This window comes from Temnothorax curvispinosus, unplaced genomic scaffold, assembly GCF_003070985.1.
Source record: "Temnothorax curvispinosus isolate PA1 unplaced genomic scaffold, ASM307098v1 QBEX01014555.1, whole genome shotgun sequence".
In the NCBI taxonomy this organism is placed as follows: Eukaryota; Metazoa; Arthropoda; class Insecta; order Hymenoptera; family Formicidae; genus Temnothorax; species Temnothorax curvispinosus.
The window spans coordinates 88,429-110,246 of NW_020224335.1; the positions used below are offsets into that span (position 1 = coordinate 88,429).

At 35.0% G+C, this 21,818-nt stretch overlaps 3 protein-coding genes across 7 annotated transcripts; 2 read left to right on the forward strand and 1 right to left on the reverse strand.

The window, feature by feature from the left end:
• Positions 1-121: 121 nt before the first annotated feature.
• LOC112464765 lies at positions 122-7,901 on the forward strand. Of its 5 annotated transcripts, XM_025031949.1 has the most exons (6): positions 335-948; positions 1,086-4,791; positions 6,097-6,211; positions 6,549-6,728; positions 6,895-7,060; positions 7,244-7,901. In XM_025031949.1, exons 1-2 carry the CDS (start codon positions 928-930, stop codon positions 4,605-4,607), a joined length of 3,543 nt encoding a protein of 1,180 aa, XP_024887717.1. In that variant the 5' UTR covers positions 335-927; the 3' UTR covers positions 4,608-4,791; positions 6,097-6,211; positions 6,549-6,728; positions 6,895-7,060; positions 7,244-7,901. The 5 variants fall into 5 exon arrangements, 2 of the variants coding, with proteins under 2 accessions (XP_024887717.1, XP_024887716.1); XR_003041949.1 differs by lacking the exon at positions 1,086-4,791 and having other exon boundaries at positions 122-380; XM_025031948.1 differs by having other exon boundaries at positions 335-4,791.
• Positions 7,902-10,621: 2,720 nt separating this feature from the next.
• LOC112464767 (solute carrier family 35 member E1 homolog) lies at positions 10,622-13,623 on the forward strand. The gene is made up of 3 exons (XM_025031950.1): positions 10,622-10,949; positions 12,466-12,674; positions 12,756-13,623. The coding sequence occupies exons 1-3, from the start codon at positions 10,622-10,624 to the stop codon at positions 13,263-13,265; spliced, it is 1,047 nt and encodes a 348-aa protein (XP_024887718.1). The 3' UTR covers positions 13,266-13,623.
• Positions 13,624-14,767: 1,144 nt separating this feature from the next.
• Positions 14,768-20,942, reverse strand: LOC112464762 (glutamate receptor-interacting protein 2-like). The gene is made up of 5 exons (XM_025031942.1): positions 20,293-20,942; positions 17,387-17,904; positions 16,967-17,286; positions 15,589-15,813; positions 14,768-15,499 (listed from the first exon to the last, which is right to left on the reverse strand). Exons 1-5 carry the CDS (start codon positions 20,825-20,827, stop codon positions 15,178-15,180), a joined length of 1,920 nt encoding a protein of 639 aa, XP_024887710.1. The 5' UTR covers positions 20,828-20,942; the 3' UTR covers positions 14,768-15,177.
• Positions 20,943-21,818: the final 876 nt, after the last annotated feature.

A 21,818-nucleotide genomic window follows, 5' to 3' on the forward strand; every position in this document is an offset into this window, starting at 1 on the left:
CTATTCTCAATTAATAATTTCTTTAGAAAAATATATTTATTCTAATTTAACTGAGACATTACTTCACCATGGTGAAGTAATGTCTCAGTTAAATTAGAATAAATATATTTTTCTAAAGAAATTGCATCTTTTCCATCTTTATCATCGTATAATATGTGAAAATAAATGAAAAAAGCAAGTTTAAAACAATGGGGCAACTAACTTTTATAGTACAGTCCTGAGAATGATGCATCGCTGAGTTTAACACGATGAGCATTCCACGTCGCATATGTTGAAACACAAAGCGCATGCGTCTCTAATCAGATCAGGGAGCTATCTCTTCTAGTCACTCGTCGCTCCTTCGCCGTCTTTACGTTCTACAGGGTACAGTATACGGTTGAGTGAGTACAGTCCTATAACAAATTCGAACACATTGTCAATCGATTACTTCGTGAATCATCCATTCGGAGTGAGTAAATTAGAGGAAACACGGGCCGCGGTGCGAAGTTCGCAGAAGAGACCTTTACAAAACGTTGTGCAATTGATTGGAATTTGACATTGGAATTTTAACTTAAATTACGTCGATTGCGGCCGGAACATATGTGAGATTACGAGCGATAATCAGTTAAGTGAGTGTGAGTGACGTTTGCGATTAGTTGCGTACGGACAATTTCGAATTACGTACCACGTATTTTACGGCCGAAGGCAAAACTGCCTTTGTGCGGCTGGCGAAAAGCGGGCTTTCGTTTTCTGTCACGCATTTTGCCTCGTTCTTGTTTCTCGCATCGGATCGTGTATTCTGGAACTGCAAATTCGCGGTAGCGAATTCTCCACATTGCAGGAAAATTCTTCGAGGCGTTCGCCTGAGCATCGATCTCATACCACATTTGACTTTTGGCTGATCGAACAAAATCAACAAGATCGTGGTTTGGATTCGCTCGAGCAACAATGACAATTTCATCTGACAACGTAAGAGGATAAAAGCAAAGACTTATTACTTACATACGCTACTTAAAGAATACATACATATAGAATATTTTCGTTTTGTTTTTGCTTATTTATCTTTAAACGTCACGATGGACTACGAGGTACCTCGCGACTTACAGATGCCTTATCTACGGGCGATTCAAAAGATACCGGGTGATACCGCTGGTGAAAAATTGAGTTGGATCGGAAGATTGACTTTACACCAGACCAGCGAAAGTCTTGAACAATTTCCACCAGAATTGCTGCCTATACTGCGCGTAGAAACTGCTGTCAAGAAGAAGATGCACGAGGATATAACGTCGGCGCTCAAGTGTGAAGATTCGACGATAATAAATCGGGCTTTTAAGGCTTCCTGGTTCTTCGATGGCAGCCACAAGAAGATCGTTGACGTTTCATATTTCTGCGAACGTCTCTTCCCCTACGTTTCCGTGAATACAAGGACGCGTATTGTGCTTACACTCGCACATCGATTATCTGGCAAGAATCCAATTTTCGCGCAACAATTATTCACAGCAGTGTCATCTATTTACGGTATTCAAATCGCTTACCCGTTGATCACGGCTTGCGATGAAGCTTTTGCTTATAAAACGATCATAGAGAAGGAACTCGTGCTGCCAGTAGAAATTGCTAAAAAGATCTTCCGCAAAAATCCGGATTTTATAGTGCGTTTTCTCAAATTATTGAAACCCCGCGAACTAAACGCGACTGAGCGTACTCCTTTCGCGATCGGCATCGATAGATATAAGTCTTTCCTGCCTAAATTAATAAAGAAGCGACTGGAAGCTTTCGTAGTACTGTGCGAGATACATGAGACAGATCCGCCGAATATTGTTTTGAGTAACACGTGTGCCGAAATATTTTTGAAAAAAGCTCAGAAATATTTGATAAAGAAACCGCTTTTATACATCCGCATCTTACCACCCAAAAAGATCAACGAGGATTTAATGGAAAGCATATTTCCAGGTCTATTGCCCGCAGAAATTTCTTCCTTCAATACAGATAGCGTGCTCGCTTACTTAAAGCATTTCCCACGTGATAAAAAATACGATTTGCTTTGTAAATCCTACAAAAATAAATATCATGCTGATCTTCTCGACGAGACGAAAAACGTGACGCCTGCTTTATTACAGTTATTACCTGCAGAGGAGCGGATCAAACATGCTAAAATCAACATCGAAAAGCAGAACTTATTATCAGAGGAGATTCATTATGAATATACGATGGATTACAAAAGAGCTTGGATTTGTTATTTACCTGTTAACGAAGCTATACCGGTTATCAAGGAAAAAATAAATAAAACTGCAAGTGAATCAAATAGAGTTTGCCTTATTTTACAAATGATTTACGTTTGTAAGGTTAATGAGGATGACGATGCGTTGTCCAATACTTTGACATATTTCTTAAATAGACATAAAAACGAAAATTCTTGGCTATTCGAACGAGTGTTCGATGAACTCTTGCAAATATACGATGTACCTCATTTAAGCGAAAAGCAGATCTCTCTTGTACTGGACATTGTCCGATTATATCATGTAAAAAATGAATTCGCACCGAAAGAAATACTCTCAGCTATAATACATTTCAAACTTATACACAATATGCCAATTGAGGAGTTGATTAACATGCTTCTAGGAGATAATCGATGGTACGTAAACTTCAACATACTCGAAGAATATCCACAATATGAGAGACAATGCCTCGTAACTTTTGCAAATGCCATTCAAAAAAGGTCTTTCAAAAAGCTTGATGAAAAAATATACAACCTTTGCAGCTATGTTGCAGCGATATATGATTTCAACGATAGATGTAAAAAATCGCGCGTCAAGATAAAAGAAATGACAATTAGAGATTATCCTTGGCTAATGGATGCTATTCGCGAAGCAATACGTTCCGAAGAAGATACTTGGAATGTAAAAGACATATTGCAGAAGAATGAGTCAGAACTGTACCGTAATTGGTTCCCAGAAAACATCGCAAATGTAACATCAGGCGCGGCGCTCGCTTTATTGAATCGAGATTTACAAAATATACTGAAGAATTGGGAAAAATATTTAGCTGACTGCATGAAGAACTGCCATATTAAACGTGTACAACGCTTCGTCAAGGCCACGCGTTGGTATAAAGACTTACCCATTAAATTTGCTGATCGTTGCATGAATTATATCTACGATAAAAATACAGATGAAATATCGTCTAGTGTAGTTATCCTGGCCATTCTACTTCATGGTGATGTGGTGACAAAACTAATTGATCCTCTCACACCTACGGAAACAACGATAGATACTAGTGATCCGAACGCCAAGGATAATTACAAGATCGTGCGGAATTTACCATTGAGCATGAGACTTTCCAATCCACCAGTACCTCTCGATCTCGTAGTTAGATTGTGCGAAGGAGATTACTTATCAATAGCTCTAATGACACTAACAAACGTGAGTAGGCGGACTTCTTTGCCGAAAGTGATATCAATCACACAAAAGTTAATGAGTATGCGCGTGAGCACGCGAAAACATGGAATTAGGCTGATGTATTTAGTAGCTTCGATGCATGAACTTACAGATTTTCTCCAGAAAACATGGGCGATCGAGAATCATCATTCAGTACGACAAGTTTTGTTCAAGGCTTTCCAGAATTTCTTCCTTACAAAGCCAAGTCCCGAAACTTGGTCCCTATATTGTCAAGCTATGTCGACGTTGAATCTTAAGGATGAAGATTTGCTTTCGGAAATAGAGTTATTTCCTGAGATCCCCAATGAATACATCGCGAAATACCTCGAGCTATGGCTTAAAACGATAGACAATCTTCAAAGACTGGACGTCCAAAAGAAAAACAAATACATTGTCAATTACTTGGCAACGATCACTGCATCCGTTTTCAACTTGCTACCCGAAGAATTTTCTGAGAATATACTTCGAAGATTTTTATTCCACATCGATACTAATGTGTCCGAGGCAGCGAGACGATTTACAATAGCGTATATTTTATCAGAGGATAAGGATAAACATGCAACACGCATCAAAGTATTTGCCGATGTCTTCCACAACGCAGTGACCACTTATTGGAACGTGCCACATCCTAAAAAATTACGCTTCCATCCAATCAACAAAGCTGTGCGTTTATTTGTGGATGATTTTGTTGTTAGCTACGTTGATAAGTCTTGCCTCAATAAGTCTATTAACCCAAAGATCATCGATAATATGCAAACGATATTTTTATCTGTCTTATCACCTAGGCAGGAAGCAAGGTCTTATTTGCTATTGGTGTACGCGAAGAAGTTACAAGAATGCATATCGACCAAGACTTCCTTTGGCCTAAGACTCGGTCAACAGTTGCACGAATTAACCGATGTCTTCTCGTCGTTATTAGTTTCGTTTATGACCGAGGTTCTCAAATACTTTCTAAGCCGCGTATATAAACATTCCGACTTGGAAGAAGTCAAACTTAGTGTCATAGAAGGCCTCGTTGAAGCTGGTAATACGGATTCCTGTTTTATAGCTGTGACAATGTTACCGTCGACAATCCAGACGAAACACGTGGCAAGATATGATCGACTCATCGAAAAATTCCGAGAAATGGAGGAGCCTACTATCACCATTTTATACGATCATTTAAACGAAACGGATTTGAAAACTATTGATTAAATGAATCAAAGGAACGAACGAATGATTTTTATATACGTATCTTCCGTGATAATATTTTACTATGATCAAGGCCACGTACGGTAGTGTTTCGCGCCAAGTACACGCGCAGCGCGAGACCGCCGTGACTTCTTTTACGCGAACGCACGAGTTGCAATATAATATTAACGCCTTATCATATAAATTGGTAATTGAATTGTATTAAATGTACCTTTAATGTTAAAGTGAAACTATAATTAATGCTCGTTTTTTTTTAAATAGAATAATTATTGAATTTTTATTAAAATATTCTTTTTTATTATTTTGGTGATATACGCCTAAAGTTTTTTCTTTCTCTTGGCAAACGATTAATTTCAAATGTTTCTCGAGGAAATAAGTGCATATTATAAAAGTTCTTTTAGTTCGCCTTGTATAAGGCGGATAAAATATATATATATATATATATATATATATATATATATATATATAGGTATATATTTAGATTTTTATAGCGATTGTATAATATATGACTAAAAGCAATGCGAGTTATACATTAAAGATCTTTTTAAGCAGTTTAAATAAATATCGTATTGCACAGCGTGTATCCACACATTTGCCTCAATTATATTATATATTATTTAATATGCATCAATACATTATTTATTATTATTTTTAAAGCAATCAAACAAATGGTGGATGCATTCTTTGTAGAGTACGATGAGACTTTTTTTTAACAAATAATCCTCTAACATCTTCCCTAAAAAACATTTTTATAAAATATACGATTTAAGGATTTCAAAGGCAGTAGAAAGTAGTAGAAGCTTTTCTATTCTAAAATATGCAGTCCTGAAACTGATTTCAAATAAATTTGTACAATATTTATGTGTCCCTGTTAGCATCAATATATAATATTTATCGTTAGATAAATATATCGATGTAAAGTATTTTATCTTTATTAAAAATAAAATTATCAAATTTTTGTAAAATTTTCAGAATCGGCATTCTGATTAATTCGCTTTTTGGAATGCTAATTTTATTGTCCGCGTACTGGCCACTGGTAATCGTTCGTTTCATTCAAGATTTAGGAGAGATAAGCAACATCTCGAAAATCCCTTATTCTTACCTTTATGACACAATAATATAATAGTTTGATTGAGATTCGAGAAGAGCGAGCGAAGATGAGAATGTGTGATGTTTCGGGATCGCTGTTGTTCAACTACATACTTTGCTACTTGCAAGCAACTTTTATTCGTTCGTAAGTATAAAGTTTAGGAATTAACATTGAAAAAATTTGATAAAAAAATATACATATTTATAATTACAAAGCCATTATTATTTCCCTTTTATTTTAGTTCTTGTTTCTTACAATATGCATTGTCTTAAAAAACTTTGATTAATAAAATAAGAGTCTATGTATTCGCAAAGACAAATTTCTTACATTAAGGATTACTGATACTGATTCGTTTGGGTATGAACGTTTTTTGATTCCACGGGTGTTTTCTCTTCTCCCTAGGAATGGATCAATCCCTCTTGCAGGGTCTTATTGTACCTTGCACACACGCACTGCATGGTGATGAAGTGGATACCGCTTAACGAATAGAGCAGGATGGGTGTTCTTGTCTATGCCGGTAAGCTCATTCAATACAATTTCTTCCTTCTTTATGTAGGCGATTTATCGCGTATACCAATCAAGTTGAGAGCTAGTTCGCCGCACAAAAATCTTCCTCTCTGTTTCTGGAGCATTTCGAGTCGCTACTGTGCGCGCGCTTCTTGCTGCGGCGAGATTTGTAGATTATAAACTGTGATTCTTTTCAATTTTTTGAATTTATATCTTTTTTTTTAACCATTTACTCTCACAAGCTTTTTTTTTGTGATAAAAAGCAAAAGAGCATGAGAAGGATTGGACACCTCTAATGACGATCACTAATCACATTTTCTTGTATGTTTCTCTCTTCCCATCAATAGGCACACAGTTCAATGCCATTGAACAGTTTATTGGCCAATTGGCAATTAGGCAATTGGCCATGTATTTTCCACGTGTTGGGCCTTATCAGTAGCCTTATCTGGTGTATTTCTCATATGGGTCTATGAGGATTCCGACCAATCATAATCTGCAGATCTCTCTGAAATAGCACTGGCATTTCCGTGAGTTTCTCTCGCATTTCTTCGCTGTTAATTAACCGAATATTTATATCAATTTATCACATTAATCAAATTATTTATCTTTGTAATCTATCGCCTCTTATAATAATAGTCAATAGATCTCTTTTAATAGCAAAGCTGGGAAGACTAATATGCTTTCTTCTTTTAGTCATTGCCTTTCGTGTCATGGAAGTCCATATATTGGAACTTTGCTATCATGTTTTTGGCTATCTTGATGACGTACATGAGTCAGAATTATGGATACGAAAAGTTGATGATTCAACTTTTTATAACATTTATAAAACGGATTCTCCATTTCAGTTTCTAGAAAATGGGTATATAATATATATATATATATATATATATATATATATATATATATATATATATATTATATCAATATATATTATATATTGATAAGTGATATATTAATAAGTAATATATTTAAATTGGAGGGAAAGGAATTTTCCCACAGTTTCTCGCATCACAAAACTAATCGTCGTTTATCTGTATTTCAGAATGGTATCTATTCGGCACTTCCATATACTTCCATACTATTATTTTCAACCATCTCAAGCAAAATGGAGGATCGTGTTTATGGTCTGTTATAGTAAAATTATATCTTTCGTGCGACATTGTATCCAATTTTCTGGCCAAAGGCAAGCGTGAGACAATCCAAATATATAAGGATGACATAAATGAGAATAATCAACTGGAGGGTGTACGAATCGTGAATGAGAGTTTTGACATTGAATATTTTATCGATAAGAGTTAGTAATGATGCGAGAAAATTGACACTGATGATTGTTTAATATTTTTATTAATTTTTCGATAAATTGAAGTTCATGGCAAATATTTATAAATTAGATTTTCACAACTTCTAAAGCATGTTTAATACATTGTGATACATACGGACTGTTTAAATAATGGCAACATATTTTACATTGTCCCAGATAGCCAATAAGTCTGTCGAAAACAGATTTTGTAAAATCTTGCTACAAATGTTGTTGACAAGAAGCTAGGGGATACAAATTTAATACAGAATTTAATTTAACAAATAATGTCGACAAAATGCTAGCAAATATGTAACAAAATCTGCTGACATAATTTGATAGCAAATTGCCAACAAAATACGGCATCTTCTAATAAATTAGCTAATTTTTCTTAATTGTTCAATGAATTGCCCGTCATTATTTACCTGTCATTTATTTAATCGTTGTTTGTGCTAATTTACGATTAATAATAATTCCATGAAATGTACGAATATTACCGTGCGGATAATCTGTTGACAAAAATATCACCATTAATTGCGGGGATGCGACTGGATATGGATAATCAACTTCTACGATTATTCATTATTTCAATAAATATTTGCAAATACAAATTCAATTAATACTTCTAAATCAACATTAATTATTAGCGATAGTAATTTAGAGGAATTAGAAAAATGGAAATAATATATAATATAGTTACAAAAATTATAGATATAAATATATGTGTATAAAAAAATATAAATATATTACATATTTATATATATAAATGATATATATAATTTTTAGTTTTTTCGATTATATTTCGATTCTGAAACAGGTAGCACTGTAGGTGGGGGGAAGATTCTCCCTGTATTAGGATAGATTCTGACAATACGCCACGCCAATGTGGTGACGATTTTTGATTGGTCTCGTCATATGTTTCAGCTAAGTTAGTGAGAGTGAGACAAGCTGTAAGTGGGAGTGAGACAAAGCTATAACATTTGGCTGTACATGGCGGCGGTTTGTCCTAACTCTTATTATAGGAACTCTACATGTCACCGACTCGTGAGAATTGGCGATGCAAAGATTTGTGGTGTTCTTCTTCTGCAGTGGCAGACTGGTAGTAGGTTTAGCTGTGGTTCAACTCATATCAATAAATTCCTAATTTTTTCATTGATTTATTTACATTTCTATTAATATTGCACCACTAATGAATAAATTTGATTAGATGTTTGCCATAATTATGTGAATAATTGTTGTGATTTTATACTACAAGTTTATTTATTTTTAAGTGAAGAGAAATAAAATTAAAATTTCAATGGTATTAAATAAAATTGAATCAAATTGTGCAAATAGTTGTGTTAGAAAATTTAATAAATGTAAAATTATAATATTTAAGAAATTTTGTGTTGGTTTAGGGTTACCACTGACTTAAAGATTATTATATAGTTATGTGATTTAAAATTGGTAAGTTTTGTACAATAAAACATTCCCAAAACAAAATATATCTTTTAATGTTATTGCTCACTACTAGTTATATAAGCTGTTCCTTTGAAAGACCTTTGGTTTGTATGTACCATTTTTATTTACAACTTTCCATTATAAGTCTCTTTACTAAAGAAACTATTCTTAATTTCTCTTTTATTCATACCTTAAAATGACATTATGTGGGAAAATTAAGATTTTGCTTAAAAAAGCTAGTATTCATTGTTTACGAATTTTGTGATTTACGTTAGTTCAATTTGCGGCCACCAGGCGCGCTGGGGAGAATCTTTGCGTCGCCAATTGTCGATCCGCGTGATACTCCTATAGCTAGGTCATGTTCCAAAACTCACGCTAGTTAACTAAAAAATGCTATAGTGTACGTGACGTAAACTATAGATTTTAGTTACCCAGAGTGAGTTTTGGAACATGACTCTGTGGACATTGTGCCGTTGACAAGGAATCATATATTATATGTATATGTGATTCTACTTTGAAAAAATTTGACCCTAGCAATGGTAATATATTGACATGCAACGGTTTGCGAGATTCGAAGATAGTTTTACAAATAACTCATACAGCACAAAATATTTTTTTAAATATATTTTTTAAGAAGATTAAAATAATTTACAAAAATATTTTTAGAATGTTTCTATGTCCGCCAAATCATGTCAAACGAATATTTTTAAAAATAATATTTTTAAAAGATTGCAAATAAATATATTCAATAATATTTGTAAAGATTTTAAAAATATAGCTACAAAAAATGAAATATGTTTAACCCAATCAGCAATAATTGTTGCAAGCCACGTTTGAAAAATTTTTTTAATATTTGAAAAATATACATTTTTATATCTTACTTTGGAAAATATTATTTTGTATATCTATATCATCGCAGCAGTGTTTGAGAGCTTTATTATGCGGAATCTACAAATGCAAGTCGTAAGTCATAATTCGTAAGAAATTGACCAAGTGTACAGTCGAATTTGAGGAGAATAATCGACTGTGATTGGTCAATTCTTACGATTCACGACTTAATGCTGGTGACCCATGGAGCGTATTACGTGGAACGGAACGAGTGTATCACCATCACGGGATCGTTCTGATAGAACCTAGAGTCCCTCTAATAAGAGTCGCGACATCTTGAGTTTCGGCAAAATAAAAGAGAAAGAGAAATTTAAGCGATATACATTCATATTGCTTTCTCTTTCTCTCTTATATCTCTTTGTTTCTCGTGCTTTTGCCGAAAATGCAAACCAATCAAAATTGAGGGACTCTAATAGAATCCTGTCAAAGATTCCGTCGAAACGGTCCCGTGATTGGTGATACGCTCGTTCCGTTTCGCGTTATGGGACGCCCGCCCGGCCCGCCAGACTTTACAACACCCATTGTAGACCGGCCCTTAGATTTGCCGAGACTCGTGGCCTCGTGGCTCGTGGCGCTGGGAATGCTGGGATTTGTGCGTCCGCCGCGTTCGGTGTTCGGTCTTTCGTGTCGACAGTCGACACTCATTCAAACGCTGTCAGAAGGCTATGGACGCGGAGTGAATCCGGCTGGTTAATTGTGTGCATTGCATATATCACATATATATGCGTGAAAAGTGACAAATTTACTGGGGGACTGGGAGTTGAATTTTGATACCGCGCTGTCACGCGAGCCGTCATGGACGATAGACGAAATAATCGCGAGGTTGTAACAGTGTTATTTCTGTGCCTCCTATGGTACGTGGTGTCCAGCAGCAGCAATGTCGTCGGCAAGATGTTGCTATCGGAATTCCCATATCCGCTTACGGTGACCATGGTACAATTGACCTCGATCACCGTCTACTCTAGCCCATTCTTCAATTTGTGGGGCGTAAGGAAGTACGCGTCCAACATAACGTGGAGCTACTACATGCGGCTCATCGTGCCCTTAGCCCTGGGCAAGTTTGTCGCGAACGTGTTCAGCCACGTCAGCATTTGGAAAGTACCCGTCTCTTACGCTCACACTGGTATGCTTATATACCATACATTGCTTTTGGCCTCTTGGCACTCTAGTCAGTATGTCAGGTGCATACATCGTGTATCCTCATATATGCATATGTACTATATACGCACGCATGCACGTATGTACGTCACATCATACCTCATATCACTTGTCATACACTACCGGCCAAAAGTTTGAGACTATTAATTGAAAATATATACTATACAGGGTGTTTCCTAAGTAAGTACAAAAAATTGAAAGGCATATTCCGTTCATAGGATCTTTTCTTCCTAAAGTAAGCCACGGAATATCCCCTTCAATTTTTTGTACTTACTTAGGAAACATGCTGTATATGAACTCAGACAACACCATGTTTAAAATTGGGACATAAGACGTCTTTGATAACCTAATAATATTTATGTGTATTTCCAAGTACACCAGATTTCAACCTAATAAACTGCGCGCCGATGACTTAAAACAGTTTTCAGTGGCACATTAAAATCCGCTACTCCCCTAATTAAATCGATATCAATTTAAATATTTGATGCTAAGCATCTAAATTATTGTAAAGAATTTATTGCGAAAAATATCTCAGGCAGGGTTCGAACCTGGAACCTCTCTCAATCTGTGCAGGTGTCTTACCAATTCGATTAATATATCTTTATTACTTTATTTATTATTTTACAATAAAATGAAAAATACTTAAAAATGTTTGAATACTCTAAAATGTTTACAAAAAATATCCTTTACATTACACTAAAAACTTTATATTAGAATATTGGACACTAAAAAAATATCCTTTATATTAGACACTGAAAAATATTAGACACTTTTTTCGTCAAAAGCCACCCTTACATTTAATCACTTGTTTTACTAATCCAGGTAATCTAGCTATCTACCTAAACATTAATTTTTACGTAATTAGTATTTTTTGACGTAGAACTACGTCTTTCCCGGAGGGGGGGGGGTAACTTCGGGTGCACGACTGCAACCTTGCAACGTTTTTGCAACGAAATCATGACACTAATATTTCTCGAAAAGTATTAAAGGAAAATATACTTTATTATAGTGTTTTTGAAATCTCTCGATATGAGTTAAATGTTCCTGTAATTTATTTTGGTGGTTTTTATAACCAATTTTCTTCATATGGCAATTATTATAAGAACCTGATGTCTATCTGTATGTCTGTCTGTCTGTCTGACCGCGAACTACTCATTCGTTAATAGACCGAATTTTAAAGAATTATACATGAAACGGGTAGAATTTTCTGGGAATGGTGGTGGTGGGGTTAATTTTTTGTTACCGATTTTCTTTAAAATTCGGTTTATTAACAAATGTTCTTCTCCCGTTTCCTTTCTCCTCTTCTTTCTCTCTGTCTTTCTTTCTCTTTCTCTCTCTTTTCTCACCTTTCTCCTTCTTTCTCTCTCTTTTCCTTTCTTTTTCATCCTCCTCCTTTGCCTATTTCTTACTTTCTTTTATTCTATACCACTCTCTTGTTTTAGTTTTAGTTATATATTAACCGAAATTTGGCTCTGTCCCAGTGAAGGCTACAATGCCTCTTTTCACGGTGGCTTTATCAAGAATAATACTTCGGGAGCAGCAAACGTGGAAAGTGTATTTGAGCCTTGTGCCAATAGTCGGCGGCGTAGCCGTGGCCACACTGACGGAGCTTAGTTTCAACATGATCGGCTTGATAAGCGCCTTAACATCCACTATGGCGTTTTCCTTGCAAAATATTTACTCAAAAAAGGTAATCGGTATGGACGAAAAGATTCTTTCTCATGTTTATACCTCATATTTCTTTTTAAATCTTGCAATTTTTTGCCTGCAGGTGCTACATGACACAGGAATACATCACTTGCGGCTACTGCATATACTCGGCCGTCTAGCTCTATTCATGTTCTTACCAATTTGGATTGTGTACGATTTACGCAGCTTGATGTACGAATCGATTATAAGACCGTCCATAGATATAAGCTATTATATATTAGGGTTATTATTTCTAGATGGTATACTTAATTGGTTTCAAAACATTATTGCGTTTTCCGTATTGTCAATCGTGACCCCTCTAACATACGCAGTGGCAAGCGCTAGCAAGCGCATATTTGTGATAGGAGTAACATTACTCGTACTTGGCAATCCAGTTACTTGGCTTAATATATTTGGTATGACCATGGCCATCTTAGGGGTATTATGTTACAATAAGGCTAAGTACGATCAGAGAATAGAGAAGCAGAACCAAACGATTCTTCCAAAATATTATAATGCTACACAGAACGGTAATAGCAGTTCCTTTATGGTAAATGGATTTGCCGGTAGACATCAATTATATGCAGTCTAGTCTCAATTGATAATTCTATTCTGACAAATTTATGTGAGTTTTCTGAATCTGAATCTGTAAATGTAAATTAATTTTTACAAATTATCACGCACTATTACAAATTATTACGATAGTAATATCGACCAAATACGAGGAAAGAACTCATATGATGATGAATTTATTTTTAACATTATTATATATGTGTGCAGATGTGCGCGCGTATTTAACACACGTGCATGCGCACTGGAGGAATTGTTTTGTATTCTGAAAAAGTATCCGAACATCTAAATATGATATCAAAAGTTAAACGTGTTTGAAAAAAATGTTTTAAGTAAAAATTTTACAGAGGAAATATAATGCGAGCAATAAATATTTTATAATATATATATATTTTTTATGAGATATTAACAATTTTTTAAGTAAATTTATAATACTTTTTTATAATCCTTTTGATTCTCTTTTTCTTCTTTCTAATTTTTTTACGTATTAGAGATTATCGACGACTAAAATCTTTTGAATGTTGTTCAAGGTCATGACCTTGACAACATATATGTCAAGCTTAAGATCATTGGAGCTGCCTTTTTTAAACAGAAGTTTTACCAAATAAGGTAAAAGTCTTCAGATCATGTCTATTGGCGAGTATATATATATATATATATATATATTGATATATCTTGATATAAAATACAAAATAACTTGTAAAGTATTCACATAAATGAATTGAACTCTTATGTGACTAAGAGAAAATTTAATTGTAAAAATAATATTGTTGTTTTATTCTTTAAAAATATCATTATTTCTTCTCATAAAAAATACGTGTAAAAATTTTGTTGTGTACATTATAATTTTCTCTTAAAACTGACATACAAAACGGTTCTTTTTTCAAAAATGCTCTGTTTTCTATATATTTGGTAATCTATATATATATTTTTTTCTTTATTATATATGAGCGCGCGCATATATGCGAACATATAAATTTATACATACATATATTTCTTTTTGCTTTATATAAATGTTACAGAAAGATGTGATCTACATTTTTCGAGTTTAGTGTGAAAACTATCGTTTTCTAGATAATTATATTCTATATTTTCATACCATGATCGCGCGTCGTAATAAGCTCTGTTTAGTTTTTCAACTCTGAAGCTAAACCTGTATAAGGCGTGTTGCACAAATCAAAATTATTGTTTTTAGCTAATTGCTGGTCCAATTAGCCTTAACTATGAATCTGACTACATTCTTCAAAACCACTTTTAGCATGTACTCCATATTTTATATTAAAAAGTGTCTCACGTTCAAGAGGTATTATTTATTGACGTATAATATAGACTTATATTGTATATATTACATTGCGCGTCTTCTAAAAATAATTACATCTTCTAAATCGTTCAGATACAAGTTTATACACTTACACAATCCAGATGTACAGACTACGCTCAACGCTGTTTTAATTTTATTTATACTTTCTAAATTATTAGCCCGTTTTGAAATAAAAAGAAATTCAGATACGTTTTTAAATGTCGATGATATGCAGAGTGCAGACCCATATTCGTGGGTTATGTGTGGAGAGTATGTGTGCGTGCATGCGAATGGAATTGTACGTAGGAGAAATTGTTCTAGCAGAGAAAATCAATCTATACATTTATTTTTATAAATAAAATACACATGTGTACAAAAATATATTGAAAACATTTAATATTCGAGCCAGCGCTCATACATAAAATTACAATCGCATTCTAAGAATGCAGCTATCAGTATCAATAGCATCCACGTTTATTCTCATTAATCTCTAAAAAAATATATCCGCTATAAGAACTATTACAGTTAAGAACGAATTCTGAAATATTCTGAAATATCTAGGCTATTAACTGAAATTGAATTGGATTGCAATGATACTAATAGTTTAATCGCAGGTGGTGATTGTTATAGCAATCTACAAAGTTTTCACGATGTTTTGCGGAGATAATGGTCTCGCTACCGTTAGATCTAAACACAGTCCCGCTGCTGCAATAAGCGGAACCGCCAAACAACAATCGCAGTCTTCCGTGCTAGTTTCATTTACTCGGAGAATTCTGTCGTACGGCCGCAAAATGCCATCGCATGGTCCCCCAGGTCGCAAACGATTTATGTAAACGCCACGTTCATAAAGGCCATCCGATACCGAGAAGCCAAAATCTTCATAGACTGGGTCTTTATGAAGTGACACATGTACTATTTGTTGAGACCTGTTAGAACCACTGTTGCGTTCTTGTGCCCTGAATTTTATAATAGAGGAGAAAACGTTACACGAATGAATAATTGCTGTTAAAAAAAATCTTGATTGTTAGCTAATTAATTTTGATACCCCGGATAAGATGGTATTGATAAATCTAATTGTCCACTGTCCGTAGAGGCGGTATCCCAAAGTCTCAATATTTCCGGCATGGTACCACTACTGTCTCCCAGCTCACCCCAAGAATCCACTGCGCTGTCCACGCTAGGAAGACTCTCTCTGCCTGAACGTAACACACCATTCGGAAATTGCGCCTGGACTGTATCGCTTCTTATGCTGGGCTCTGTGCAATAATCTCTGCAAAAATCTTCTTTCAGACTTTTTTACACCGAGATTTTTTGGAGCAGTTACCCTTTAACTCTTTGAATTCCAAAATTTTATATTTGCTCTTTGTTTTCTATTACAAATATTTGATAACAGATTGAAATAGATTTTTTTTTTCATTAAAGACTGATAAACATATTTAAGATTTTTTTAAGTATGTTGCATTTAGAAACACTTCAGATTTTCGAAAAATTTGAAGTTAAAGTTAAGTAAAAAAAGATTATTTTAATATAATTTGTCATTCTACAGCTATTATCGAAAAAAATTTATTTTACTTAAAATTAAATGCATTATGTTAAAATTTTCAACTATTAAAAGAATAATTCTATTATGAATTATTCATCAACTATTATGAATTATTCATCAACTATTATGAATTAAGTTAGCAAGATTTTTATGATCAAATATTGAGTCTATTATAAAAAGTGTTTTGTAATTTGCACTTATTAATCACATAGATCCTAGAGTGAATCTGACCCAACTTTATAAAAAATTCAAATTTTTAATCTAGTTTATTAGTAGCTTTGTTTATACTTTTTTATATCACTCTTTGTTTCTCGTTTGTACCTCAAAAAATACAAAACGCCTGATTAGAAAATATATTTTAACTTCGTTAATACCATTTAAAAAATCATTTGTGCTCGTATATACTTCTTTCAATTTCATTTATACCTAGCTCGAAACTATTACTACTATTTTCAGTTTTAAGGAAACCATCAAGAAAATAATTCAGCCATTTCTCGAAATATCACAAAACTATCAACAGCATTTGAAAGAGAATCTTTTGTATCTCAAAGAGTTCGAAACTATATCTCTTTTCAATTTTCAGAAATCCGTCAAGAGAATAATTCTGCCCTTTTTCGAGATAAATTCGCAAAACGGTCAATAATATTCGACAGAGAATCGTTTGTACCCGTTTATACCTCTTTGATTTCGTTTGTATGTCAAAGGCTTCGAAACTACAGCGCTTTTCAGTTTTCTTGACGTATTTCTGAAAATATCCTATATAACTAATACAAAATAAGTCCTTGAATGAAATTTATACATCGCGACACATTTTACCTAAAATAAAAAAATGTTCAAAGAACTAACTTTGATAGAAAATGTTTCGAATGGCATCGAATACCTTATTTCCGTATTAGGATCCGGCTTTCTAATAGTTAAAGCAACTACTGATCCGCCGGGCCGATGCAACAATTGAGCGGCTTGCCTCAAGTCTCCGGGATCCAGTTTCTGCCCATCTATTGCAAGCAATCTGTCTCCAGACGCTAAACTGCCAGTTCGATAAGCGAGCGATCCTCGACGGACCTCTGTGATTACTAGATCTTCGTTTACTGTGAGACCCAGATCAGGCTGGCCGCCTAATGGCCTAGCCACTCTCACCGTGAAGATTCCGGAACTCGGCACTACAGATCCACCCACTTTGTATTCTATCACCAACTCGATCTGATTGTGTTAAACATACGAAAATAATTAATATAAGAACATATTTTACTGTACTTATTTTCAGCAACTACGAAAACTCGAAGCAGAGAGAGCCATTTACCATCTGCGATGTCTCTAATATATTGATTACTTCTGACGGTTGTAAATCGCGTAACATTCTCCGGTTGATCGCGATGGCCTTGTCGCCAGGCAAAAGGATACCGCTCCGTTCCGCCGGACCACCAGCTTCCAGCAGGCTCACTATATAATTCACGTGATCTTCGGCCAATTTGAGGGCAAGACCGAAACCCCGATGATCCGGCCGTAGAACGAGCGTCAAGCTCTCTTTCATCTGCAAAGTCTGATTTGAGTTTTGCTGGGCCTGTGGCTGCGCCTTCCTTTTGACCGTTCTCGCACTAGGTGGTCGCGGTAATATCTGCAGTCTAGCAATGCGACAACTTTCAGAATTATTTCTAAGCAGTTTGGCGGCGGTTATTGCATCCTGAACAGGCGTGTCGTCCACAGCTAACAGTCGATCCCCTGCCTGCAATGCACCACACCGATCCGCCGTACTCGCTGGACGAAGGCTGTCGATGTAGACTCCATTTGATGTCTCTCTTACAGTTAAACCAAGCTCTCCTGAAAAATTCCAATTTATATTTCAATTTAATCTAATGCCTGCTCTAAGGCTAAATTCCTCTTTCTTTGACTCACTCTTATGCTAAAAGTATTCACAAGCTATCATCGTTTGACTTAAAAGAGAATAACCTGGAAATTTTTGTTTGAATGAAAACTTTGCATGTACACTGTCGGTCAAAGATTTAAGACCATTACAGTTTCATACAACTGTGACTCCATTTATTAAAATGAAGAAAATTTTCCTTTTTATTAGTATATTTTTTTCTCACTTACTCAGTCAGAAAGGTGATGTCGATTTAACGTTAATTTGACGTCGAAAAGGTTGACAGCTGGTTAAATAGAATTGATCGACATCTCCGGCGTCGAATCACTGTTGATCGACGAACTTTTTGACTGAATATAGTCTTATAGTTGACTCGACGTCGAATCAATGTTGATCTGACATCGACAAATAAATTTATATAATAAAATAATTATTAATATTATATCCCCTACAGCACGAAATATTGCAGCAACATTGCAGCAATGCATAGACAATGCACATATAATATAAATATTATAGGTAATTTGAAACGGATATAAAAATTTCCTTTTATGTTGTCATTTATTTTATATATAAATAAATATAATGTTTATATATATATATATAAAACATTATATATATATATATATATATATATATATATATATATATATATATAATGCTCTACTATATATTATCTTTTCTTTATCAATATAGATGGTATCAATGATCATGTTCGCCAATTTTTTTGTTTGACGGTGGAAGACTGCAAATTTCAAGATTTTGAATATCTCAATACGTCGTGCGTAAACTCCGCACCCGGGAATTTTCATCTTTGCACACGACTTACACTCCCTATTTTATGTTGCAAGTGCCTGGAAAGTGGTCTATCACGCACGCGTAGCGTGCGTAATGGGGCACTTTCCATGCACGTGTTGCATAAAATATATAGGGTAGACCAAGGCGAATCAGATTACTAATTAGCACGATAAAATAGCTTGTTTGAAAAAAAAACACTAACGAAAACTGTCTTAAAACTTATATTGATCCGATTCGCCTCGGTCTACCCTAAGTTATTTGATGGATAGAGTATCATTTTAAAGAAAGATTGTTATTGAATTTGGTGAGAATCGGTGAAGGGATTATCGATTTCTGTTTAAAAAGTGTATAAGATGTACATGTAATTTCATATAGAGTATCATTAAAGGAAGGTTGTTTTGAATTTTACGAGGATCGGTATGAAAGGGTTACCGATTTGAATTTCTTGAGAAATGTTCGTGGTTGCTCTAACTTCCGCAAATTGTGAGACATTAGGTTATTTCTAATTCTATTATATTTTTCAGTGCCAGACTAGAGTCAAGCTTAACAGGGTCTTCTTTCCCCGCTAACTTTTCCAAGCCTCTTGGCAGTGGTTTCGCTAGATAGTAGATAGGGACAGTGGGAATCTCGTTAATCCATTCATGCGCGTCACTAATTAGATGACGAAGCATTGGGCTACCTTAGCTGCTATTAAGCTATTAAGATTTAGTTGATTAGATCCAGCTTTATACGCGAATAAATTTTATTCAATAAAGGTCCATATGCGAAGTCCATATATGGACCATGTAGCCTAAACTCCCAAAATCCACATCGATTTGATATTGCGTCGATTGTAAAAACCCCACTTGTGCTACTAAAGCTGACCCTCTATCAATTCATATATAAAAAAGTTAAATTTAAAATTAAAAAAAGTGCGTACATTAGAAACTTTCACATTGCTTTCTTATTATTACAGATCGCTACCATTGCTCCTATTTTATTTCGCTCATAAAGCTTCCTCTTTGAGGAAGCCAAACTATTATAATAAATACTAATAATTATGCATCAAATAAAATACAAGCCTCCTCGTAAGAGGAGCTTTGTGAGCGAAATAAAATAGGAGCAATTATGGTAGCGATCTGTAATGATGAGGAAGCAATGTGCAAGTTTCTAATTTGCACACTTTTTATTTAACATTAATAAAAATATACAAAAAATCTGAAATATATTTTCAATCGCATTAACATAACAAAATTTAAAAAAACGAATGCCCTGATAGAATTCTATACAGTTAAATTAGACGTTGTGTACTATCGTAATACTTATGAATAACATTTTATTAAATTTAACGAGACTTAACCATATGTTACGCAGCTCTCGTTGAGCCGGGTGCACGGCACGTATTTTCTCGTCTTTGGATACAGCTTCGCTAAAGAATGACTTTGCTTCGTGTTTTACAAATTTTTTATTGCTTATTGGATATTTATTATTTATAGCCTTTTAAGTAATAAGTAAATGAAAGCTCTTTTAGGAAATTACATCTCTTTAAAATAGAAGAAAAAATATACCTGAGAGGCCACGTTCCAATTGAACGAGCAACGGACCCGAAGTAGCCGCCCGTGCCTCCTCCATGTTCGCGACGTCATACTCGATGGTAAGAGACGCAATCGGAGTGTCTGAGCTCCTTCTAAGCGCGCGTTGCGCTTCCGCCAAGGTGAGTCCCCGCAACTCGGTGTCGTCCACCGCCAGCAACCGGTCACCGGGCCTGACTCTACCCTCTTTGGCGGCCGGACCGTCCGCTTTCACCCCCGTCACCACCAAAGCCCTCGACATCCCTCCACGGAGGGTTACACCGAGGCTACCGTCTTCGCGCTCCACTCGTACCTGCGCGACCTTCGACGAGACGCCGGAAAGCGGCGATAACGCGCCGATAATATTCGTCTCTTGGTCATCCGGCAGTAAAAAGCTGTGAGGATGGTACTGGGTCTGCGTGAGCGTCTCCTCCGTTCTCGTTGAGTCTGAACTCGCGGATGTGGCGACGCTTCCGGGCCTAGCTCGGCTTTTGTGCGAGCGCATCGTTGCCAGCCTCAACGAACTGAACATCCTCGTCAATCTTTATTTCGAAATTCCGATGTGATTTGATATATTATATATTGTTCAAATATATTAATTTAACAAAGCGATTATCATTATTTTCCCCCAAAAAGAAGACAGTCTCTCACTACACTGAGAAAAAAAATTTGTCAATCCCAAGAAATATTTAGTCCGATACGTTCAACTAAACATTTTAGTTAGTTAACTAAACATTAGTTGAATTAATTAATTCTTGATTAAAAAAACGAAATAAATTGTTGAAACAACTAATATTTAGTTAACTAACTAAAATGTTTAGTTGAACGTATCGAACTAAATATTTCTTGGGATTAACAATTTTTTTTCTCAGTGTAATAATTCCACTTGCAATCCACTCCCCCTTTTCTTTGTTTATAATTTTACACATGTAGGCCAGTCCAGTTTACGACAAGTGATAAATCACGAATCACAGTCAATGCAAATTTCGCGAGAACTCTTCTTTTCTCATAGCTCCATCCTGCATCCTTACTGAATTACATTAACAGAATACGAATATTATTTTATATGTTACACTATATATGTGTATTATTAAACGAATATTAACGCTGTTCTCTCTACAATTAAATTGAAGCTAATTGTAGATAAAAGTAGTAAAAAAGATATTTAATACACAATACGTGCTTTCTTATCCCCTACAATTCAATAATAAATTCATCAAAGCTGACATATTTACAGAAACAAAACATACACGTTCATATAAATATGTGTGTATGTATGCATATAAGTATTATACATGTGTTTCCTTATTCTCATAAATCTGTCGGTTTTGGAAAATTTATTAGATTATTGAAAGATAAGGAAGCGTAACATGCGCGCGCGCGCGCGCGTGGTGCGTCGAATCTCCGAGGCACCGGCTTCCAATTTGAAAAAACAAACTTCTAGTAAGAGAAGAAGAGCGGCACGAATGTAAGAAATTAAATCCCAATGGCATAATCAAGAATAATTTTTTTGCTCACGTATC

Bases quoted from the DNA above. Each gene is read 5' to 3' on its own strand.
- LOC112464765 (XM_025031948.1), top strand. From the start codon at position 1,056: ATGGACTACGAGGTACCTCGCGACTTACAGATGCCTTATCTACGGGCG.
- LOC112464767 (XM_025031950.1), top strand. From the start codon at position 10,622: ATGGACGATAGACGAAATAATCGCGAGGTTGTAACAGTGTTATTTCTG. The intron at 10,950-12,465 runs GTATGCTTATAT...GCTCTGTCCCAG, and splicing joins CGTCTCTTACGCTCACACTG to TGAAGGCTACAATGCCTCTT. The intron at 12,675-12,755 runs GTAATCGGTATG...TTTTGCCTGCAG, and splicing joins AAAATATTTACTCAAAAAAG to GTGCTACATGACACAGGAAT.
- LOC112464762 (XM_025031942.1), bottom strand. From the start codon at position 20,827: ATGTTCAGTTCGTTGAGGCTGGCAACGATGCGCTCGCACAAAAGCCGA. The intron at 17,905-20,292 runs GTATATTTTTTC...GGAATTTTTCAG, and splicing joins ATTGGAACGTGGCCTCTCAG to GAGAGCTTGGTTTAACTGTA. The intron at 15,814-16,966 runs GTATTCGATGCC...AGATTTTTGCAG, and splicing joins GATCCTAATACGGAAATAAG to AGATTATTGCACAGAGCCCA.